At 44.0% G+C, this 24,496-nt stretch overlaps 1 protein-coding gene across 2 annotated transcripts in view; it reads left to right on the forward strand.

Annotated features, from left to right (window-relative positions):
• The window catches only part of nck1b (NCK adaptor protein 1b), a 43,881-nt gene extending 19,959 nt beyond the window's left edge, over positions 1-23,922 (forward strand). The window contains exons 2-5 of one of the 2 annotated variants that reach the window (XM_034222047.1): positions 583-635; positions 978-1,218; positions 16,916-17,655; positions 19,666-23,922. In XM_034222047.1, the coding sequence (XP_034077938.1) occupies positions 993-1,218; positions 16,916-17,655; positions 19,666-19,866 (1,167 nt within the window). In that variant the 5' untranslated portion in view covers positions 583-635; positions 978-992 and the 3' untranslated portion in view covers positions 19,867-23,922. Of the gene's footprint in view, positions 1-582; positions 636-977; positions 1,219-2,501; positions 3,328-16,915; positions 17,656-19,665 lie in introns of those variants that run through there. The other variant, XM_034222057.1, reaches the window with a different exon arrangement.
• The last annotated feature ends 574 nt before the right edge of the window (positions 23,923-24,496 follow it).

Consider the following 24,496-nt stretch of genomic DNA (forward strand, 5'->3'; position numbering starts at 1 on the left):
TTGTGATAAGCAGCACTGCAAAACAATGCAGCCTCACTTGTGATGCGGTGCACATAATCACAGCATTTGCATAGTCTGCACACGTAGGAATATATTTTAGGCCTGTGCTAAATTGAAAGCAATATCTGACATCACAAGTGCTCACTGACACACAGCGCACCTCCTCTATACTTCCCTATTCCAGTCATCTGTCCATCTCCCAGGCGCACAGCATCATGTTCGATGTTTGACACAAAATACTCAATCGTTAGACTAGACTGCTTCTGAGCGGAAATCATCCCCTCTGTAAATGTGGATACTGAGAGATTGGCTCTATGCTCTCTGGCAGCAGTGAGTGTTGAACACTGAGAAGAATAGTCAGTCATATCTGTTATTTAAAGAGTACAATTGATGGAGGGGGAAATGATGTCTGCAGAGAATACACGGTGGAAGTGGAAGCTGGCGTTTCTGCAGGAGTGTGACCTAGTTATTTGGATACGACGCTTATACCAATACTACATGAACAAAGTCTAATACAGATTCAAGTTTGAGACATTTTTGAGAATCCATTTCTTATTTCTCTTGTCTCGGTTCTTCTCCTAGGTCGACAGAGAAGTACCTGAGCCCTTGAAGTTCTCAGCTTTGATGCAGTACAGGTACAGCTCGCTTCTTTGCAAATCATTCTGCGTGGAGAAACGGCACAGACTGAGAGTAATGTGTGTGAAGGCTGGGTAGATGGAGAGGAAGCCAGTCGGTTCTAAATACGTTTTAAATAATTTGTTCTCTTCATTTTGTGTAATTTAAATGCACGTTGACGCAATCCTCACCTCTGCATATCAATTTCCTGGGGAAACCCTGTATTGGTTTACTCTAAACGAAACTGTGCCAACTTCATTCTCACTTCACTATCACGACTGCTCCTCCAGACACAAAATACAAATGTAAAATGTAGTAATGTAGATTCTAGCCATTCTGACATTCATATCTTTGGTCTCCAGTGTACTGGGTGCAAGATGACGGAAGAGGTGATTGTCATCGCCAAGTTCGACTACATGGCCCAGCAGGACCAGGAGCTGGACATCAAGAAGAGCGAGCGCCTCTGGCTCCTCGACGACTCCAAGTCCTGGTGGAGGGTCCGAAACGCCACCAACAAAACGGGCTTCGTGCCGTCCAACTATGTGGAGAGAAAAAACAGCGCCAGGAAGGCGTCCATCGTCAAGAACCTCAAGGACACACTCGGTAAAGTCATGCTTTCTTACTTCAATCTGAAAGTGATGTATTCTTTTATTGCAGGAGCTGATTCTTCTTTTTTGCACTTCTAGAATCGGTTCCATCTTTTTTCAGAGACCACGTTGTTAACCAACATACTGTAGCCTCAGCGAACACCCTTTATCTAGAACTACTTTGGTTTTTGTTGTTGGCCACATTGTGGTGTGTAATGTACAGCCTCCACAGGAAGAGGGTCGCAGGCTGATTGGTTGAATAGGAGAAGAGCTACCTTTTTATAACAAAGCACTTAGACTGAAGCTTTAGTGCCGGATCGAGGTGTCTGTGGTGTCGCTACTGAAGTTGATATTTGAAGCGTTGCTGCAGGTAAGGCAGTTTTTCTATTCATATATATTTCTGTGGATGCTAACAGTTCATCATGGCCAGGATTGTAACGGCACAGGTGTTTTCTGCTCTGTCAACACGGCAGTAATAGTTCTGGCCTGTGCAAGTTGCTCAGCGCCTTGTACTGCCAGGAGTGAATGCGACGGTGTATGTAAGCCAAGGTTACAATTCGTCCTCGCTTAATTCTGCTCGATGACAGGTATTCACGATCATGTGGGATACGCACTCTGTGTTCTTCAGGTCTCAGCCCAGATAGCCTCGGGTTTCATTTGTAGATCTGATGCTTCACACGCCCTACTCTCCGGGATGCTCTGCAGGGCGTCAGTGTCTCAGACAGTTAATACACGATGGGATAACACCAGCCAGAGCCACAGGCACACTTGCTTGATGTTTACAATATAAAAAAAATAATGCTACATGTTGTTTTGTGACATGAATCCCCTTTAACTGACCCTCAGTGTATCGTCTATCCTTCATGTTGCTTACTTGGTATTCTTGGTTACTTCGAACAAGCAGTGAGGTGTGTGTGTGTGTGTGTGTGTGTGTGTGTGTGTGTGTGTGTGTGTGTGTGTGTGTGTGTGTGTGTGTGTGTGTGTGTGTGTGTGTGTGTGTGTGTGTGTGTGTGTGTGTGTGTGTGTGTGTGTGTGTGTGTGTGTGTGTGTGTGTGTGTGTGTGTGTGTGTGTGTGTGTGTGTGTGTGTGTGTGTGTGTGTGTGTGTGTGTGTGTGTGTGTGTGTGTGTGTGTGTGTGTGTGTGTGTGTGTGTGTGTGTGTGTGTGTGTGTGTGTGTGTGTGTGTGTGTGTGTGTGTGTGTGTGTGTGTGTCCCAGCTGTTATTACGTCCATTGATCAGATAACCCCAGGTGAACAGCTGCATTGACACACACACACACACACACACACACACACACACACACACTCATAAAAACGTAATGCAAAACTGGGCCTCGTTAAACACTAATACAATCATCGAAAGCTTGTAAATACTTCCCCTTCAGTGGATGAAGTAGATTCAAGACGTTGTAACTAGGAGTGTGGGCGGTTGTGTTTGAGAACAATAAGAGAAGCCCAGCCTGGTGACTTTCATATGTTATGTGGGAAGAAAAATGTCTATCTTTTTTCCTTCTTTTATAAAAAAACTGTTGCGGGGTGTGGAGCGGCGGTGTCATCGGTTGGAAGAATGCGTCGGGGTTTGATCCGTCCGCGGTGTTTCTGCGAGCACTCATGTTTCCTGGGTTTGTTGTAAAGTTATGAGTGTGTCTCTGCAAACAACTGCAGTCATGTGACACGGAGCACTCTCTGACTCACTCAGCCATTACAGCGTCCCGGCACTTTTCTTTCTGAGTGGATTTAATCAGATCACAACAACAACAACAACAAAATGCTGCTTAATGTGGATGAAACGGCTCCTTCCCTATATCCCCTTTCTTTTATCTCTTTTTCTTTCTGAATCTGAGCTCCAACCCCCCTCCCTTCCCACGTCTTCCCCTTTCCATGAGGCCTCTGTACTCTGCCTTCCAGAGCTAGACCGGAGGCCTCTCTGTCCTGCTCTCTGATTGGCTGAGCCGCACCACATGGTCACAGAGTGGGCTGCCCTGCTCCGCTATCCGCCCAGCTTTCTGGGTGTTCACATGGAATAACTCTACAGCTGCAGTGGGAAGAGAGCAGGGGCCGGGAAAAAGCCAGGGAGAGACGGCGAGCCCAAAATGGACATGGCTAACCTATTCAAACATTTCTTTCGTGAGTTTTTTTAACTTTAAGCTGCTTGTTTGTTGTTTTGACTTGATGTGGAGAGCTTTGACGTGAAGTTTGAGAGCTTCTGTCTACTCTCTGTCTTGCTGTGCAGGAGTGGTTGTCAGGTTTCTTCTCCTTTCATGTTCCCTTTCTGGTTTTTCACTTTGATTTCTAGTCACTTTCAGCGTCAGGTCAGCGAGGGAATGTGTCATAATTAGAGCAGGACGAAAGATGTCTGTGCTAACATGCAGTGCTGGCAGAGAGGGGTTGTCTGAGCAGCGCTTTGAGGCCGTGTCTGTGCAGCAGCGACTGGGTGGATATGCTTTTTGAAAAGGCTTCGGCTGAGCCCAAGCCTGTAATTGCCTCAGCAATCCTTCTCTGTCTCTTTCTTTTAAACACACACACAGTAATCCTACTCCCTTTTCCCAAGCATTCGTCCTAGTGAGTGGGCTGCAACTCACTGGATTACATTATCATGCTTGAAGACCCCCCTATCCACAATGTTAAGTGGAATATCTCAAGACATGGCCAAAGTCTGTTGTCTTTTATGCTGCCCTGAGGGCGAGCTGGCTGTTTCTGGGAGGGTCGCTCCACTCCTCCAGCCCACCGCTAGTCATGAGCTACAGTGGAGGGGTGCTAACGTTGAACACTGTAGGCATTGTGCTGCGAGGGAGCCGGGGGTCTCTGCTGATTGATGGGAAACCGGGCTCCCGTCTCCCGCACCTCGCTCGGTTATCAGAGGAATGCCACTGCCCGGCGTGGATACTTTACAACCTAAGCTGACACGCTTTTTCAAAAGGCCGCGGCGCACAGCCATGCTGTAATCTCACCTTGTAACTGTTGAGTGGTATCTCCTGCCTCTCTATCTGCCCTACTTGCTGCTTGTAAAGAATCCAGAGGGTGTAAAGGGCTGAGAGGAACATGGAGATGAGCTAACAAACCTTCTGCTTGTGTAAACTGAGAGCCGTTAGCCTCCTGGTTCCCCTCCCTTTCGTTTTCCTGTTCCTCAGCCTCCCCAGCGAGCGGAAACTCTAATTTGAGCCACATTTCTCCCCGAGCATTGGAGAGAGAGGAAGTGAGAAGTCAGAAAGGAAGTTGAATCATTGAGCGGTGGTCTGTCCGTTTGACATTCTGGCAGTCCCTCGTTGCTTCGTTTCCAAATTGTTTTCTCGTAACCTCCCGTCACTGCTTCCACACCAGAAAAACAAAAAGACATCATAATTAAGAGAGTGGCCTCGACGTCACTCAGGCCGTAAGATGTTTTTCTCTTGTTAAGCCGTCCACTCATCTTTGCTTTCCCGTGACTTAAGACTTGCTCAACAGGAAGTGAGCAGTGGTTTGGACATGTTGAACACTAGTAGCAAGTGTTGTAAACTAATTGTCAGAGAACTGTGAAAACACCCCTCTTCTTTTGGTGTGTTTTATAAGCAAAATGGCAAATATTTGCTACATATTTTCAGTGTTTCTTGCTTTTCTTGCCAGTAAACTGATTTCAGAATATTTGAAGAAGTGTCAGCCACAGTTTTGTGACTTTTTATTGACAAAACGATCAAGAAAGATAGAAGAAAATGATTTATACATCAATTTAAAAAAGACGATTTCAGGAACTTCAGCCAGAAAATCAGTTAGTTTCTGATTTGATATCAAAGTTTAGGCATCTGTAAGATATGATGTCCTTTGTATAAGGGTCACTAGCATTGAGGTTAGGATACATATTAAGAAAAAGTTGGAAAATTAGAGTTTTTAAAAGACATTTTCACAGATAGAAAGGCAACCACGTTGTTTCTCTGTCAGGGAAGGGTTCTGATTGGCCCCTGACGGTAAACGCTGCACTGTCCAGAGCAGTAAAAACCAAATGGAGCTCCGTGCCTCCCTCCCTCCCATCACAGAGACTCATGGCTGTGTTTGAAGTCTCTCAGCTGAAGTTCAAAGAGCTCTGGATGTTTCCTGTGCAGCCACTTTGATTGAAGCTGTCATCTTAAAAGGTGTCCAAAGACTCCTTCCCCAAGTGAGGACAAATGCCCACACATTCCCTTTAGTTACTTTGACTCGCTCTTTCTGACTGCGCACACGCTGTCATTACATTTAATGTGCGAGTCTCATACTAAACCATATGGCTGAGGGCTGCGGTGTTGCGTCACACGTCTGGTGAACGCCAGTGACACATTGTTGTCAGAGTTTAAATTGCTGTACACACAGAGAGGACAGACATTAGTGTTTCTAGTGTTTGTATCCTATTACCTGCACACTTAGGGGTTTTACAGGTCACCTGGTATGCAGAATCCTCTTCTTCATGTCTCTTCTACATCAACATGTGTCCCCTCTTCTTCATGTCTCTTCTACATCAACATGTGTCCCCTCTTCTTCATGTCTCTTCTACATCAACATGTGTCCCCTCTTCTTCATGTCTCTTCTACATCAACATGTGTCCCCTCTTCTTCATGTCTCTTCTACGTCAACATGTGTCCCCTCTTCTTCATGTCTCTTCTACATCAACATGTGTCCCCTCTTCTTCATGTCTCTTCTACATCAACATGTGTCCCCTCTTCTTCATGTCTCTTATTCATCAACATGTGTCCCCTCTTCTTCATGTCTCTTCTACATCAACACGTGTCCCCTCTTCTTCATGTCTCTTCTACATCAACATGTGTCCCCTCTTCTTCATGTTTCTTCTACATCAACATGTGTCCCCTCTTCTTCATGTCTCTTCTACATCAACATGTGTCCCCTCTTCTTCATGTCTCTTCTTCATCAACATGTGTCCTCTCTTCTTCATGTCTCTTCTACATCAACATGGTGTCCCCTCTCTTCATGTCTCTTCTACATCAACATGTGTCCCCTCTTCTTCATGTCTCTTCTACATCAACATGTGTCCCCCTCTTCTCATGTCTCTTCTACATCAACATGTGTCCCTCTCTTCTTCATGTCTCTTCTACATCAACATGTGTCCCCTCTTCTTCATGTCTCTTCTACATCAACATGTGTCCCCTCTTCTTCCATGTCTCTTCTACATCAACATGTGTCCCCCTCTTCTTCATGTCTCTTCTACATCAACATGTGTCCCCTCTTCTCATGTCTCTTCTACATCAACATGTGTCCCCTCTTCTTCATTCTCTTCTACATCAACTTGTGTCCCCTCTTCTTCATGTCTCTTCTACATCAACATGTGTCCCCTCTTCTTCATGTCTCTTCTACATCAACAATGTGTCCCCTCTTCTTCATGTCTCTTCTACGTCAAACATGTGTCCCCTCTTCTTCATGTCTCTTCTACATCAACATGTGTCCCCTCTTCTTCATGTCTCTTCTACATCAACATGTGTCCCCTCTTCTTCATGTCTCTTCTTCATCAACATGTGTCCCTCTTCTTCACGTCTCTTCTTCATCAACATGTGTCCCCTCTTCTTCATGTCTCTTCTACATCAACATGTGTCCCTCTTCTTCATGTCTCTTCTACATCAAATGTGGTCCCCTCTTCTTTCATGTCTCTTCTACATCAACATGTGTCCCCTCTTCTTCATGTCTCTTCTTCATCAACATGTGTCCCCCTCTTCTTCCATGTCTCTTCTACATCAACATGTGTCCCTCTTCTTCATGTCTCTTCTACATCAACATGTGTCCCCTCTTCTTCATGTCTCTTCTACATCAACATGTGTCCCCTCTTCTTCAGTCTCTTCTACATAACATGTGTCCCCTCTTCTTCATGTCCTTCTTCATCAACATGTGTTCCCCTCTTCCTCATGTCTCTTCTACATCAACATGTGTCCCCCTCTTCTTCATGTCTCTTCTACATCAACATGTGTCCCCTCTTCTTCATGTCTCTTCTACATCAACATGTGTCCCCTCTTCTTCATGTCTCTTCTACATCAACATGTGTCCCCTCTTCTTCATGTCTCTTCTACATCAACATGTGTCCCCTCTTCTTCATGTCTCTTCTACATCAACATGTGTCCCCTCTTCTTCATGTCTCTTCTACATCAACATGTGTCCCCTCTTCTTCATGTCCTCTTCTACATCAACATGTGTCCCCTCTTCTTCATGTCTCTTCTACATCAACATGTGTCCCCTCTTCTTTCATGTCTCTCTACATCAACATGTGTCCCTCTTCTCCATTTCTACATCAACAATGTGTCCCCTCTTCTTCATGTATCTTCTACATCAACAGTGTCCCTCTTCTTCATGTCTCTTTACATCAAATGTGTCCCCTCTTTCTTCATGTCTCTTCTACATAAACATGTGTCCCCTCTTCTTCTTCTTCTTCTAAACAGTGTCCCCTCTTCTTCATGTCTCTCTACATCAACATGTGTCCCCTCTTCTTCATGTCTCTTATACATCAACATGTGTCCCCTCCTTCATGCTCTTCTACATCAACATGTGTCCCCTTCTTCTTCATGTCTCTTCTACATCAACATGTGTCCCCTCTTCTTCATGTCTTCTACATCAACATGTGTCCCCTCTTCTTCATCTCTCTTCATCAACATGTGTCCCGTTCTCTCCATGTCTCTTCTACATCAACATGTGTCCCCTCTTCTTCATGTCCTCTTCTTCATCAACCATGTGTCCCCCTCTTCTTCATGTCTCTTCTACATCAAACATGTGTCCCCTCTTCTTCATGTCTCTTCTACATCAACATGTGTCCCCTCTGTGGAAAGAGACTCTCAAAGTCTCAGGGGAACAAAGATTCTCTCTCTTTTTGATCCATTTCTATAAAAACCTGTCTGAAAATGAGCTGATCAGATTTTTGGCCACCTTATGATGTCATAACGATGTGTTGTCTTGTGTAACCATTAGCCAATCACCAACCAAGGTAACCAACCCCCACCCCACCCCCCCCCACCCCCCCCCCCCCCCCCCCCCCCCCTTATCACCTGAATCTCCTCCTAGAGCACCATTGAGTTCTTTGTAACCAAATGTCTCTCAGAGGGGCGTGGGGAGGGGCTCCTTATTTCATCTAAAGTAACAGACAGAGAATCAGCACATTTGGAAACAGGGCTGAAACAGAGGGGATTATGGGTAATGCTGCAATGATCTGTTTGGTGTTTCAGCCAATCAGAGACAGGCTCTGTATATATCTGAGACCTATAATATATTGATGAAACACAGTATAATAAGGGACCTTTTTAAAGGTTTCTTTTCAGCAGCTGTGTCCCAGCGGTCGTGGTGTGTTCAAGTGCAGGGATGTTCAGCCGCTGTCAGACAGCCTGACGCGGGGTGTTGTCGTCCACAGAGGAAGAGCCCTGAAAAGGAGGGAAGCCGAGAGGTCGAAAGGGCTCCGGCAGACAATGGACAGCCAGCCAGCGTAGGGAGGCCAGAGTTAAAAAACAAAACTACTTCCTGTCCGTCAGTGGTTGCCAAAAACCCCCCCCGGCACTTTCTTCTCCTCCCGCTGAGGCACCTCATCTGTAAACAAAAAGTGAAGTTTTTAGAGTGGTTTAACATAAATGTTGTCATTGTTTGCTGTGATTTACTGCCATCTCACGCAACACCACTTCCTTCCTCCGCATCCTCCCCGCAAGAAATGCACAGGAAAAAGCATCTGACGTCGACTCAGTGCAAAGTCCTGGAAACGTCTTATCTGTGTCGGAGACGTTTCCCAGGTAGCAGCAGATAAGATTCAGGGACGCTGCAACATCTGTGTAAAGACATGCCAAGTTCAAGTTAGGAATATTCCCTTTTTGTTCAGGTGGAGAAATGAAATCTAGGCTTGAATCCTGAAGATTTTCTTTATTCGTAGAAACTTTAATCGACAGCAAACATGTTTTTCTTTCGTTAAAATAGATATTCCATTGCATGTTCATGTTGAAACACCAGTGATATCCGTCTCCAGCATCATGTGAGTTTGTCTGGGGAAACATCTGACAAATGAAACGCATCATCCGGTAACTGGTGGCCAATCGATTGTTCCATATCTACTGTGAAGGCCTCTTTACATGAGTCAGTGTTTGAGCTCTAAATTGGCACATTATTCTAGTTATTGACTACTTTCACTTTGAATCAATTATACTTGGCAGGTCTGGACAGTAATGTGGCCGGCTGCTGTCCCATACTTAAAGGAGATTAATATATTGTAGGGCCATACCTATATAAGGTATATTTATACGTTTTCTTTTTCAAAATACCAAACAGATCATGCATTTTAGCCATGCCTCATTTCGCCCTATTTTGCTCTCCTCCAACCCTGTCTTTGCAAGCGCTGCAGCTGACCACGCCCCCCTGCAAAGGAGGGGCCGAGTTACGAGCGTCATGTTACCATGCTGTTACCATGCCACGGCAACCTCTCATTCCCCTGATTGGTGGAGAGTTGGCCATATAGACGGAGCTCCTCGTCACTGACGTCAAACTATTTTCAAATCTGGATCCGTCTGTATCAGATCCGTTGCAGCCCCGTTTTTAGAGATTTGGGTATGGAGGAAAAGAGAGAGGGTTGTGTTCCCTGACACACCGGGGACACATCTTCATGTATGAAAGACGTACAAAAGTCCATTTTGCATGATAGGTCCCCTTTAAAGATGTCCCGCGTCCTGATAACAAACAGTCCGTCACAACAGCTGTCTGAAGAGCTTGACCTCAAATTGCCCAGTCATTGTGTAACTTTAATACCATTTGCAGGGTCTGGGTTGCCCAGAGCACAAGCATGAATATGGCCTAAGGTAACACTAATATCAGCTGGTTCTTTGTATCAATATAAAGGATAAAAGAAAGAAGTTATGGCAGTTAATGCTTAGTACTCTTTGCATTCAATAAACCAGATGTTTTTCCCACATTCAGTCATCGTACCAGAATGCCCTCTGTACTTGTTTTACTGAAGGGAAAATATTTGACGGTCCTAATATTGTCCCCTAGTTTCAGCTCCATTGAACCTGGCATAAAAACATGGCCGAAGATCAAGTAGGTGCCAGCTGATCAGAAGGCAGCTGTGTCCACCATTGAAGCTTTGCTCTTAGTGTGGTAAGATAAGACCCTCTGATACATCGTAAAAATGAAGCACAAACTCACAGTTATTCTTTGCTGCATCGCCATTACATTCTCATCAATTAACCCACAGTGTCAGTACAGCAGATGCCCTCAGTAACACCTTATCTCCTCTCTCATCACTAAAGGCAAATCCCAACTGCCCTTCATTGCCTCGGCTTAGATGGAGCATCTAGTCAAATGCTGTGGGTCTTGGCTTTGTGCCTTTCTAATGCAAAGTGCTTGTGTGAGTGTAGCAGGAAGCAACACATGAAATCACTGACATACTGATAAGAGCTGGTCAGAGAGATAACAAAATATAAGCTTTGAGTCGACTCTGCTGGAGCTGAAATATTATTTATTTATGCAGGTTTGACCTTTAACCCTTGTTTCCAGCTAACTAGGTCATTTCCAACTGTGCACTAAACGTCCTGGGGCTTGCACATGCACGAACATGTTATTCTTCCTCAACTCCTCACTTTGCTGCTTTAGCAGGGATGGGACTTTTTTCGTGGTCAGTTATTTCTTTGATTAGTTGTTCGCTCTCAGAAAATAGTTAAACATTTCCTCAAATGTCCTTTTTTAATGTTTTAAAAGCTCTTTATTTTTCTCATACTGCTGCAGCACCTCTTTTCACCCTCTGTCTGAAACCAGAGCCCAGTCTGCTCTGATTGGTTAGCTGGCCGGCTCTGTTGTGATTAGTCAACCTCTTAGAGATGTCCCGCCCCTTAGCCTTATCACATACAATGTGTTGGACTGCTAGCCAATAGAGTGCCACAGTGACTCGTCCTAAAACCAGGAAGTAAACTCCTTCAACTAAAACGCAATGCAATTTCTTCATAGGATTTTTGAAAATAGCTGGAAATCAGGTCTGTGGTTGACAAACATTTAAGAAACGGATCACGTTTTGTTCAGCCGGATAATCTCCACATGTCTATCCTACTTTTATCATTTTCTAATCATAAATCTAGTCGCCAGAAGCTAAATGCTAACGCTATGCTATAAAGCATGGGTCGGCAACAGGCGGCCCGCGGGCCATTGTTGGCCCGCCAGCAATAATATTTGGCCCGTAATTTTGAGAATCAAAAATAAAAAAATTTTTTTTTTTTTTTTACAACATAGTACCGACAGTCGCACATCAGGGTTTCCGTTAGCCGCCGATCGATCGGCCGCCGGTCATTATCGGCCGATATTCACTCTTAATAGTTTGATCGGTGCTCTCTATAAAGGCCGATCAGGAGAGCTGGATCTGATCGATATGGACATAAACGCGAGTGAAGTGTAACCGGACACGCGAGAGAGATCAGATCAGCTGCTGCATAATCACCTGAAGCCCCGCCCACTGTTTAGCGAGCTGCATGAGAAACTGACGGGCTGTCAGGAGAGAGAGGGAGGGAGAGGGGAAAAGAGAGCATCCGTTTCTCCCGTGTTATTATTCAAAGTTAATGTAAACTTTTGAATAATGTACTTCATCTACTACAAGTAGTTTGTTTGAATGTAATAATTATGTTGTTTGTTGTTTGTGGAATCATTTATTGAAAAATGAATCTGAATTTTTTGATCTGTAACGATTATAAACTGAAGCAATATAAAAACGAGCCCCATTAACTGAGTTTTAAACATCAGCATATCCGGTCCTAGTCCGGTGATTACCTGCTAACGGAAACTCTGCTACACCATTCTTATTATTATTATTATTGAAACATGACCGGTAAGTTTCAAATTTGTCCTGTAAAATAAATTCTGTCCCGACATATCCGCTTACATTCATAATGTCAGCGGAGGGAGGGGAAGCGGCGCTGTGGAAGAGCAGAGTGGCGAGCTGTCATCTTCCCTTTCCAAGCTTCAAACATGTATTTATCGTGTGATTTTGGAAATAAAAATGTCATATTCTGAAAGCCAAGACTTTGTTTATTTAAAATCAAACAAAACACCCGATCCCCGAAAAACTATTTTTTTACGCAAATCCACGTTTATTTTGAAATGAGCCGTTGCGACTTTCGACTGATTTCGATAGAGCGGGTCACATATGGCAAATGTGTGGTTGGGGGGAACCAGGTCAATTCAAGTACTTATTTAACTATTAAATACATTGAGTTTGAGTAAAATACTTGGTTACTGATTAATTTAGGTTATAATATATGAAATTGCAAAGCAAAACTGCTGTAATTGATTTATTTTGTCCTTTGGTATTTTTTTAAAGGTTTTCAACCTGAAAGAATCCTAATGTGTCCTTGAAAAGTTGAAATAAAGAAAAGGAAAAAGGATTCCAGTTGTCCCTCAAGCCTCTCAAATGTGGGCAAACACTCAAATAAATGCCAAAACCCCAGAGAACTTGACAATACTTATCAGAATAAAAGTATGTTAAATAACACTGCTAGTTACTTTACTCAGTGGAGGCTCGTCCATCGAGGAAAGGGAGGACCATCATCCCTACAATTTCAGAGAAAAATAAACTTTGAAGAGAACAATAAATACACCTCAATTTAAAAGATAAGTCTGTTAAAATACAGATAATAGCCTGGCTTTGGGACTGAAATGGGGCTAGAGAGGACGAGCCTGGGCGGGCCTAGCCAGAGGCCCTGGATTGGGCGCTTATATCATCAGTGAACCAATCAGCGGATCTGACTGCGCATCAGAGTGTTGATGGGGAGGGTCATCAGCGATATCAGAGTTTTTTCTGAACCGGGGAACAGGGGCGCTGCGCCCTCTTACCAAAATCAATTCCTTGAATTAGGCTTTGATTATGTTCTGGCCCGCCATCTTGCGGCTCAGCAAAAAATTGGCCCACGGCCAAACTTACTTGCCTACCCCTGCTATAAAGGAACTACAGCAGGGTCGCTGCTTCAACGTCACGACGACTTAAGATCCATATTCAAACATACAGATTCTAAATGGTTCAAGTTGAAGTGTTTGTTTGAACAGTCTGCAGGAGGACTTGCTTTCAAGCAGAACAGGGCAAACTTAGAGGAGTGTTTACGTGTTCGGCGTAATGACGTACAACGGCCTGGACAACTTCTGTAGTCCTATTCAGCCACTTGGTAACAACCATCGTTTTTCAGACACGTCAACTCTTCAGAAATCACCAGCGGGGTCACTGCTGATGGATTTAATGTCGTAGAACAAAACGTGATCCGTCTCTCTCAATGTGTCTCAACCACAGACCTGATTTCCAGCTATCTTCCAAAACCCTATGGAGAAATCTCATTGCTTTTTTGTCGAAGGAACCGGACGTGGTGAAATGCTAACTTACTTCCGGGTTTTAGGACGCGGCACTCTATAGAAGCAAGAGTCTAACATAGGGATGTCACCATGTTCAGAAAAGTAAACAAAAGACTCCAATTGCATCGTTTTAGGCAGTGTGGACGAGGCTTTGATAGCATTTACATGTGTCATCATATCCAGCTTGTGTGGCCTTCTCCAGTTTACCTATTTTATGAATGTGCAAAGTATAAACGTATACTTTAGTTTTGTATTTCTCTTTTGTGGTGCTCCATTTTGATATTGCATGGAGGCCTGAGTCGACTGCACCTCCACCTCTACAGACGTCTCTTAACACCCTGTCTGCAGGCTGTAGTTATCTGCAGTGGTGTGACTAATAACAGCGTCTACCTGGAAGCAATTTGACGTTGGACTCTCAGCACTACCATGAAATGTGTCTGCTCTCCTCGAGTCACCGACATGTTCCAGGACTGCTGTATCTGTGGTGGCGTTGTGACAAATTAGTCATGTCCCTCGCTCAGAAAACACACACACTGTACTGGTGACAACACCCTGTTTTCCTATATAATTGTACACCTTTGACTTTTGATTATGTAAGCAATCGCCGTGCAAACGTAATCAGAAAGAGTCACTGCTTTGCTCACTGTGTCTGGTATCAATGTCTGCTGTGACGATAACAGTTACTTTATGTAAGCTTTGCAAGAACTAACAACGTGGTGGATGGTTGTTTACACAAGTAATGCAAATGCAGGTGAAGCCGTGAAGCTGTGACGTCTCCACTGCTATCCTCATGTGTTTCAGACAACTGTTGGCATGCTGCCAAGTGGACATTCTTGACCACAGCTCTTCCAAAGCCTCCAGGACCAGGCTAAAGGGCTCGGTAATCCCCCCTTCTGTTAGCTAAAGAGCTGCCAATGAGTTGACCGTTCAAATTCACCCAGTCCCTGTGTGACTGCCTGACATTTACCCCGCAAACCCAAAAGGAAAAGCTTGTTTCCACTCGGCCACAGTTTGAATCAGCTCAGAGCGTGATGAGGTTAAGAGGCGTTGGATTTGTTTGGAAGCAAGAGGGAGGAAGTAGAGCATTGTGGGACAGATTGTTGTATCCAGCTGCTGTGAAGAAAATGGCAGCAGGTGTAAGGGTGATTAGCACGATGTGTTTAGCAGCAATGAAATGTGACTTCGAGTTCAAGAGTTCACTTAAAGGTGGGGTAGGTAAGTTTGAGAAACCGGCTCGAGATACACTTGTTGTTATATTCCATGGAATGCTCTTAACATCCCGATAGCAATGCATATCTGAAGTGCCCGACTAAAGTAACTGGATAGCCTACAGCCTTAGCCAACTTTTCTCGTGCCCTCATTGGTCATGTTCCTGTGTGTTGGAGGAGGGGCTCTGTAAGGAAGTGGCAGATTTGTTCCGGCTGTGTATTTTCAAATCCTAGCGCAGTGATTCTCAAATGGGGGTACGCGGACCCCTAGGGGTACGTTGGGGTACTGCAGGGGGTACGTGAGATTTAAAAAAATACCAAAAATAATCTTAGTACAATAAGTTAAATAGAAAACCTAGAACCTCATATAAACATGTCAAATTGGTGTATTGTATTTTATAGTTTTGCATAATATATAATGTTGTTCATTGGTTTGTTAAACAGATATTACTTCAGTTGAAAAACTCCTTGGAAAAATCAATCAATTTTTCTTTTTTCATGCATAAAATGAAAATATCCTTCGTTTGTTGTGAAGGAGTTAATAAATCACTGAGGGAACATCACTATATTGGAATCACTTGTATAGGCTTTTTCAATCAAACATTTTCGGGGTCGGTCAGGGGGTACTTGGCTGAGAAAATGTTTCAAAGGGGGGTACATTACTGAAAAAAGTTTGAGAAGCACTGCTCTAGCGCACTCGAGCTGGTTTCTCCGAAATGACCCACCCCACCTTTTAAATGTCAGGAAGCAGAACTTGGATAAACTACATCTGTACATGTACACTCTCCGACTAATCCCCAAGAATGTTTCTGGATCTGGAGTGTGGGGGGTTTAGGCCACTGTAAATATGGAAAAAGAATGATTTCAGCCCTGCTTACCCACCCTCCCTGTACTTGAGCACAGCCCTTAATGCTTATTATCGCCGCCTGGTCTGGGAGCTTTTTATTCCTCCCTTCAATTTTCAGAGCTTTCTTTTATTTATACCGTGTGTGAGACTCGTCCCACATCAGTGGAGGAGTTTAAACTGTATTAGAGGACTGCTTTCTAGGAAATTATGACTTTAAGAATATCGAACAGTTTTCATTTATTTCAAGTACGGTCAGTCCTGCACAACCCTCTGAATATTTTGCACAGTTGTTCATAAAAATACCTCCTTTAGTATCTGCACAGCTTCCACTTTTCATAACAATACTGCAGTTATTTTATTTTATTATTCAGATTGTTTTTGTCATTTTAGACGTTTTTTAGTATATCTATGTTTCATGTCAATATTTCTGGGGGCAAAACGCAACATCTTGCAAGAAACTGAGGGCTTCTTAACATTTAACAAACTATGAATGTGTCATACCCACTTAACGGGAAGAAACTCAGCTTTCAGACAATATTGACAATTTTTAGCAAAACGAAACACAAGGGTAATAACAAAGGCTCTTAATTAGCCCTGAGTGAAAAAATGCTAACACACTTAGCACAGAACTCATGGTAAAATACCCTTCTTACTTATCGGATCTGCACAAACAAGATATCGATTAGCAAGCTGAGATTCCACAGATTCCAGACATATAAGTATCATCACTGAGCGATCAGAACCCGCGGCGACACGACAACAAAATTAGCTTTACGGGACCAAATCTGAAAATAAGTCTTGCTGTTTCTGATCAAAAGTTGTGTTCAATGGCATTACAACGATAAACACGCTGCTGAAGGTTAATCCATAGGTTGATGCAATGTGTGTGTCACTTTGAAATGATTCCTGATAATCCATAATTCCATTTTTATGTCAATAACAGAGTTTTCATATTAGCTGCTACGATAGCTACTAGAGTGTATGACAGCTTCCTGTTCCGGGGCATTCTGGCATCACTCATTCACCAATGGGTAATGTTGGATTTTAGGAACTTCCCCTCGATCCTATTGGCTCTAACGGTTAAAAAGAGGTGTCAATCATCAAAATCGACCAAGGGGGGCCAGAGATATGGAAAATGCACCCAAATGAACCAAGAAGTGTTTTTTTTTCTAAACCTCTCTAAAAAGGTCAAACTTCACTTGTTTTGCATCAATCTTGATACAGGGTACTTCTTATATGTTATAGTTTGGATTCCTAAAGCTTTTAGTCTACCATCCCATCATTCAAGGGTGGTTTTCACTATTAGTAATGGTTACAGACCTATGATGTTTTCTAAACTCTTCCACCTTGATTTCTCTCCTTCTTCTAGGGATTGGGAAGGTGAAGAGCAGGAAGGGCGGGATGAGGGACACGGCCTCCAACGCGGACGCAGACGGGTACGATAACGGCGAGCGCCTGTACGACCTCAACCTGCCTGCGCTGGTGAAGTTCAGCTACACGGCGGAGCGCGAGGACGAGCTGTCTCTGGTGAAGGGCACGCGGGTGGTGGTGATGGAGAAGTGCAGCGACGGATGGTGGCGCGGCAGCTACAGCGGGCGCTCCGGGTGGTTCCCCTCCAACTACGTGACGGAGGACATGGACGGCACGGCGGGGGGCGGGCTGGGAGACCCCGCCGGATCGCTGACGGAAAAGTTGGCGGCCGTGGTGAACAGCACCGCCAACGGGAACCGCGTGCTGCACACGGTCCAGGCGCTCTACCCCTTCGGCTCCGGGAACGACGAGGAGCTGAACTTTGAGAAGGGCGAGGTGATGGAGGTGGTGGAGAAGCCGGAGAATGACCCCGAGTGGTGGAAGTGTCGCAAAGCGGACGGACAGCTGGGCTTGGTGCCTAAAAACTACGTCACGGTGCTGGACTCCGGTTCGTTTAAACCTGGAGCGGGACCCGCGGGGCCGCCCACGCCCGACTGCGACTACATCACGCCCTCCACCGTGGGGCGCTTCGCGGGGAAGGAGTGGTACTACGGGAAGGTGACGCGCCACCAGGCGGAGGTCGCGCTCAACCAGAGGGGCGTCGAGGGGGACTTCCTCATCCGGGACAGCGAGTCATCGGTCAGTAGCAGTGTTCATTTTGGCAGCTATTTTTTATTTAGTCTTTAGACGAAAATGGTTATTAGTTTTAGTCCTTTTTATCCTTCATAGTTTTAGTCAAAATGTTTTCTGTCTTTAAACTAATTCAGTTACAAACACAGGTATCTGAAATTGGAATCAATGTCACAGCATCAAGAGTTGGAATTCCTAAAGCAACATTTCACTCTCTTAACACTTTACGTGTGTAATATCTAGGGATGGGTATCGTTAAGGTTTTTAACGGTACTACTACTCTTAAAAATCTGTGTGCGCACCGCTGCAGCGTGTCTGTTAGGCCCCGCCCCCCACACACACAGACACAGACAGACAGAGAGATAGTTAGGCCCCGCCCCCCACACAGACAGACAGAGAGAGAGATAGTTAGGCCCCGCCCCCCACACAGACAGACAGAGAGAGAGAGAGTTAGGCCCCGCCCCCCGCACACAGAGAGACACAGGGAGATCGCTCTTCTGGAGCGAATAGAGCAGAAATAATGATATTGCAAGTTAGAAACGTGAGATGCCTTTTGACAGACAAGACGGACACTTGGGGGAAAATATGCTGCATTTTGAATATCCGATAGTCCACCATTAACACCTTAGTCTCGTCAACGAAAACTAAATATACATTTCGTCATAGTTTTTATTATCAATCATCTACTTTTAGCTCGTCATCGTCTCGTCTTAGTCATGTAAAAAAGGTCGTTGACGATTGTTATAGTTTTCGTTGACGAAATGAACACTGGTCAGTAGCTTCACCTGCACAACACACTCATTCATTTATGTTCGTTTAGCATGAAACACTTGAAAGAACTAAAGGATAAGTTAAACAAGAAAGTAGAAAGAAAGTGAGGTCATAGAAAACTTTGTCTGCTAAAAAGTGAGCAATGATTGAGAGCTAAACATTACAGATGTGTGTATCTCACACGGCACTGTCACTTTTATTCATGTATCTTTGCTTTTTAAATGAGTGTTTTTAAAGGTCATTTCATAATATTGTCGCGACCCGGTATAGGGTGCTGTGTGGGTCACTCAAGCATCCCCCGTCTCTCTGCCAATCACAGAGCTGCACAGTAATGCTGGTCGGTGTGCGGTTGAGGGAGCAGAGGGGGGGAGGGCTGGAGAGTGGTGACGTTGACCCTGCTGTGTGTGTGTGAGTTATGGAGTGGAGTGATGTTGAACCTGTGACCTATGAACCTATATCTGTATGCGATCAAAGGAGTTATTAAACCTAATAACTTGACGCCTGTTTCCGACTCCTATTGTGGAACGTTACAATATGTTTCTTAATGGTGGGGGGGGGATGCATAGTAATCAGCAGCGAACCGCTTCAACACGTGTATTTCGGTTTATTCACCGCATTCATTTTGTTATTCTACAGTATTGTTGTTTTATAGTTATTTGTTAATGTAACCCAATTTGTGTTCTTTGAAATTGAAAAGGATATGGCATTGTGTTTGTTACTTGCGTTGCAGTTGTATATGTCTCCTATTTATGGACATGCTTTTATTTTGAAGGAGAGGTAGCGCTGTTGACAGGAAGTTGTTGTTGCTATGGAAACAACGTCACGGAGATTAACGGAGAAAAGTAATATCTACATATAAAGACGGAGAAAGTAAACGATAACGTTTATGGTTAAGTGTTAGCACCCCCCGAAGAGGCACAAGCTCTTACGTTGATATTGGAGATTTCAATAAATTCAATTTGGAAAAAAAACGGGGGGAAAACAAACAAAACGAATATCCGAATAACGAAATTGAAACCCGAATAGTACTCCAACGAACAAATATTCGGATATTCGGGTACAGCCCTATTTGCTACGTTCCACATCTCTCTTAGCTTTTACATCTCAATAAACAAATAAAAGGTCAAGGTCATATCCTTGCAATGCGACTGCAGCAGTAGATGCTACGAGCAGTTGTGTCACTGTCCTCAGGAGGTAGGACTCTGTCCGTCTGATTATGTAACGTCACATTTCTCTTTCTTTCCGCAGCCAAACGACTTCTCCATCTCCCTGAAAGCGCAGAGCAAGAACAAGCATTTCAAGGTGCAGCTGAAGGAAACCCTTTACTGCATCGGACAGCGCAAGTTCAACTCCATGGAGGAGCTTGTGGAACACTATAAAAAGGCTCCCATCTTCACCAGCGAGCAGGGAGACAAACTGTACCTGATCAAGGCCCTGGCCGCCTCCTGATCCCTCTCACACACAGGAACACACACATTTTACATTAACTGCATCCATATATACACAGATAACCTACGGCACACTAACATGTCAACTCCAAGCCTGAGGACTCGACACATCGTCAGGACTGCAATGCCCGATTTGTGAGCATTCCAAGAGGAGGTATGGGAAAAGCATGGGAGAGACACGGAGGAAAAGGGGGAGACAAAGAGACGATATGGACTCCTGAGAGTTGACTACAGACCTCTTGGTCGCCTATTTTAAATTATCCAGATGCGTTAGGTCATAGGCAATGCCATGTATTTCCACCTTGATATCTATTAGAGTTGCATTTAGTTTATTTTGTTTTGTTTTTGTTGATAATATATAATCTTTTAACAGTTTTCTTTTTTTTAAATGTGATTTTTTTGTATCCAACACAACATCCACCAAACCCGTATTTTTTAAGCCAACTATCCCGCAGAGCTCATTTTTGTGTTGTCTGTCTTAATTAGTTATTTTATGATTGTGGACACCCTAATCCACGGCTTCTGCTAATCATGAATACAAAAAAAAACAAGTGACCAAAATATATTTATTGATACCTGTTAGGCGGCGGCGGCGAGTCACAGATCTGCGCATTTTAGGAGGATTGCTCTTCTCGTGCAAACTAGTTGTCTTTGCGTGTCTCACATATTGCTGTATCCATATCATGTGAATGTTACAAAGCCGAGGCATCGCAGTGTGTGTGTGGGGGGGGGGTGTGACGCTGCATGGTGCATGCAAACAGAAAAGTGTCCTCACCCCCGCTCTGTTATCTCCGAAAACAGTGTGTCCATAGAGGTCACGGAAGAGTGAACATGGAGTGTGAGTGACAGCTGATGCGTCCTGTAAAGTTGCCAAAGGGGACGTGTCTCTGCACATGTTGAGAGCGGGGGGGCGGGGGGGGGGGGTGAACGCTGGGAGGGGGAACGAGCGAAGGATGATGTCACCGCTCCTGAATTAGTGATCACTGGAGGAGTTAGGGGGTCACCCAGGGGTCGAGTTAGTGCGGTCGCAACGAATATACATCAAGCTGGGAGAGGAGACGCCCTCCTCTTCCTCCTCCTCCTCCTCCTCCTCTTCCTCCTCTGAGGGTTTCAGGAGGTGAAGGAGATGCTTGATGGTTATCTGGGCATTTCATTTCAAAATGTCTTAAGAAGTCTCCTATCGGTCTGTTTGCAGATCAGAGAGTCCTGTTGTGAACGTGGAGATGTTTAGTACGGGTCCCCAGTACATAGAAACTGACCGATGCTATCTTGCAATTTGTACAATTAACAGTTTTAAAATGACTTTGCCGATTTGAAACATTTTCCAGTGGTTTTGGAGGATGTTGGAAAATCAACAATGGCAGTTTTAACCAGAAAGTTGCCATGTTTTGAACTTTATGTGAATTTTGAGTCGGTTTTAAAGTTTTAGGGGACTCAAAACTGCCATTTTTTTAATCCTAAACATGTCAGAAATGGATTCAACATCCTCAATAACCTTAAAAAAAACACACAAATTGTCCAAATCGGCAAAAGCCATTGTTTACCTAGCATGTGCTATTTAATGCAACGTATGCTATTTGTGCAAATTCCCCAGCATTTGCAAGTTAGCATCCGGTAGTTTCTATGTGCTGGGGACCCATACTATAACGCAAAACGTTGGGGTACTCAACATTTCCGGGTCTTCACAGCTGGTAGATTATTCGGGGGGGAATCCAGCTTGTTTCAAACCCAGCAGAGCCCCTGGTTTGTATTTACAGTGAGCGGGTTAGTCGTGGAGTGAAAATGGACCAAGTATTTGTTTGAATGTCGAGGGGCAGCTAGCAGACGATGATGCTCGGGGTGATGAGTTCTCCAGCTGTTGGACCCGAGCTCGGAGAGAGATGGAGGAGGAGGGATATCATAGAGGAGCAGTGGAAAAATAGACCCTAAAAAAACAAAAGCAGAGATCTGGGAGTGTGTTTCCACGGAGGATCTGGATTAGAGATTCCCAGGCACTGACGGGCGGGGAAGTGAACTGAGGCCAAAGCTGATGTGTCATAGTTTGAGGATAACACATGTTGGATGGGTTTGTAACTTCTAATTAATCCAAGCATGAGAAAGTCAGCCATGCCACAAAGAACACATGGGTGCGAACATCGAGCTGCTCTTTCTCTCTGTTTTGGAGCCGTACGAGATGGACGCTGCAAACCATTACCTTTCACTTTGATTCATGGCAAGTTCTAATTATGCACCTGCAGTGAGTTTAAGTTCGCATTAAGCGGGACGAAAACAACATTCCAGGAATGAAAAAAAAAGTTCCCGTTTGGACTCGAAAGAGCTCTTGTTCGACGTGATGAAGAATTGTTTCTTTTGGGTCCAAAATCTGTAAAAAAGTCATGATGTTTTTGCCTCCTTTCTTCTCTGTTTTGCAGAGCAGTATTTTGGTTACAGAAATCCAGTTTTCAGTCTTTAGTGTTAACCGAACGCTATCATTTGTGAAATCCCCTCCCTCCAGATTGAAAGCATCTGCAATATTTCGCAGCAACCGCCAACAGTGCGACAGCTTGAAGGATTTAGGAGATTTGAATGTGCCTTCACAGATTTCTGTCAACCAAAGGTTAAAGTCTTATTATTTGAATCTTTTCCTCCCACTTCTTGTCGTGTTATTTGGTTAAAGCTTTGCATGTGTCTGCGATGTGTTGGGGGATGTCATCCTTATCGAGAAGGGGCGTTTCCTCCTAAAAACGTGTCTTTGTCACGCATTAAATGCCCATTTGGTGATATTGTGTGTAGTTTCAAGTGACCTTACCTTTGCTGATCTCATCAAGTATAACTTCTTAAACGCCTACATGTACATATGTGCTGATGTTCATTCAGAACCTGCAGGTGTGACCTGAATCTCATGTACCGGCGTCCTCCATGTTTCCAAGGAAATAGTCTGTATGCGTTTCATATAAGACATTCACTTTTAGCCACTTAAATATGTACAAAAACATCCTCAATGTTATTGGAATACAGAGCCGCAGTATCTCCTTGATATTGTTATAAATTGGGATTTTACTTTTCATTTGACACCAATGGAGGCCGCATGAGCAGAGCCTTGTAGCTGTACAGAAATGGGTTTGCTTGTGAAGACACAGGTCAGTCGTGACGGATACTATCGTTTATCAAATCAAGAAACTACGGAGCAGCTGGAAACGTATTTCTTGTCTGCTAACCAAGCCTGAGATAATCTTGACTGATTTCTCGATGATATCCAGAACAATCGACCCGTGCTTTTTAAACCGTTGGTGCTTTGTGTGCTGCTTTCTTGGTGTTCTGTCCCACAAAGCTTTTTTTTCCCTGTATGAGAGAGTGAAGCAAAACAGATCCATGCTGTGGAATGATAAAGGCAGTGCTGTGAAATTTAATGTCATGCTCTTAATACTGTTTTTATGGCGGGGGAGGGGGGGGGGGAGATCGTCTTCAGGTGTAATAATTTAGAAGAGTTTATTAGAGTGTTCGAAAGACGTAATAAACGGCATAAAAATGATCATGTCTTGTTTTGATCTGTTGTTAAATGTTGGTATATCCACTTTTCCTTAAAGGGGCCCTATTCTGCTTTTTGGGGTTTTCCTTAAATGTGTGTTTTTATAGGTGTATGTAAATGGTCTGCTGAGGCTCAAATGTGATAACATCAGGGGCAAAAACAAACAAGTGAATCTGAAAACGAGCAGAATAGGCCCCTTTAAGTGTCGAATGTCGGTACTTTAACTTCCCTTCTTTCCTAAAGGTGTGTTTATTGGATACAAACTAAAATTGTTATGCAAACTAGCCGAACTTTCTGAAAACTGCGTGGGTCTCCTTTGTTCCGTCGCTATGATGTGATAATATTGCAGTTTAAACGGGGACTTTTCACAGCTGTGGTTTTGTGTGTTGCATGTGCGCCATCTGGTGGGAGGTGTAATGACACACGTGGCCAACACCACCCAGGCCAATTTAAAAAAACAAACTTTTCCTTCATTTTAGTCCCCTATTCCAAATCACTCTTTAGAAGACCATGACATTTCAAAAATAAAATCCTCTTCATCATCATTCACATTGGATGCTCATACTTTTTCATTATGATAAACGTTGCCCATTAATCTCATAAATCCCCCTCGCTGTCCCAGGATCTCAGGCCTACTTGAGACAAAGCAGGCCTGTGTTGTTGTTACGTAACTTTGGGCTGATTCGAGCCAAAGCCCCCCCCCGCCGGTCTTACAGTATCTGACCCCAAACACAACAGCAGGAGCCTTCAGCTTCACTCCCCATTTCAGAGAATAAAGCAAAAACATTACAAAGTGTGTATATATGTGGGGAACAAACAATCTTGTTTTTAAAGTGATCCCACAGCGAGCAAAAGTACTACATGATTACAAGTGTTTACTCTGTATGTGTACCACTTATAGTATACCTGCGCTATCGAAATCAGTCACTTTGACCCCATGTTGAGTTCTATACACTGTGGGAAAAAGAAGTATTTAACATAACATGATCACACAATGAGAAAAAGGCCTTTAACGTTTGCTGACATTTTTAGCCGTAGTTATTTTCAGACCGTTCACATTTTCACTGTCTTTTCAAGCCTGAAACATGCATCAGGCTTCATCTGAATATGGCGACAAAAGTGA

Source organism: Gymnodraco acuticeps, unplaced genomic scaffold, assembly GCF_902827175.1.
Source record: "Gymnodraco acuticeps unplaced genomic scaffold, fGymAcu1.1, whole genome shotgun sequence".
Taxonomy (NCBI): domain Eukaryota; kingdom Metazoa; phylum Chordata; class Actinopteri; order Perciformes; family Bathydraconidae; genus Gymnodraco; species Gymnodraco acuticeps.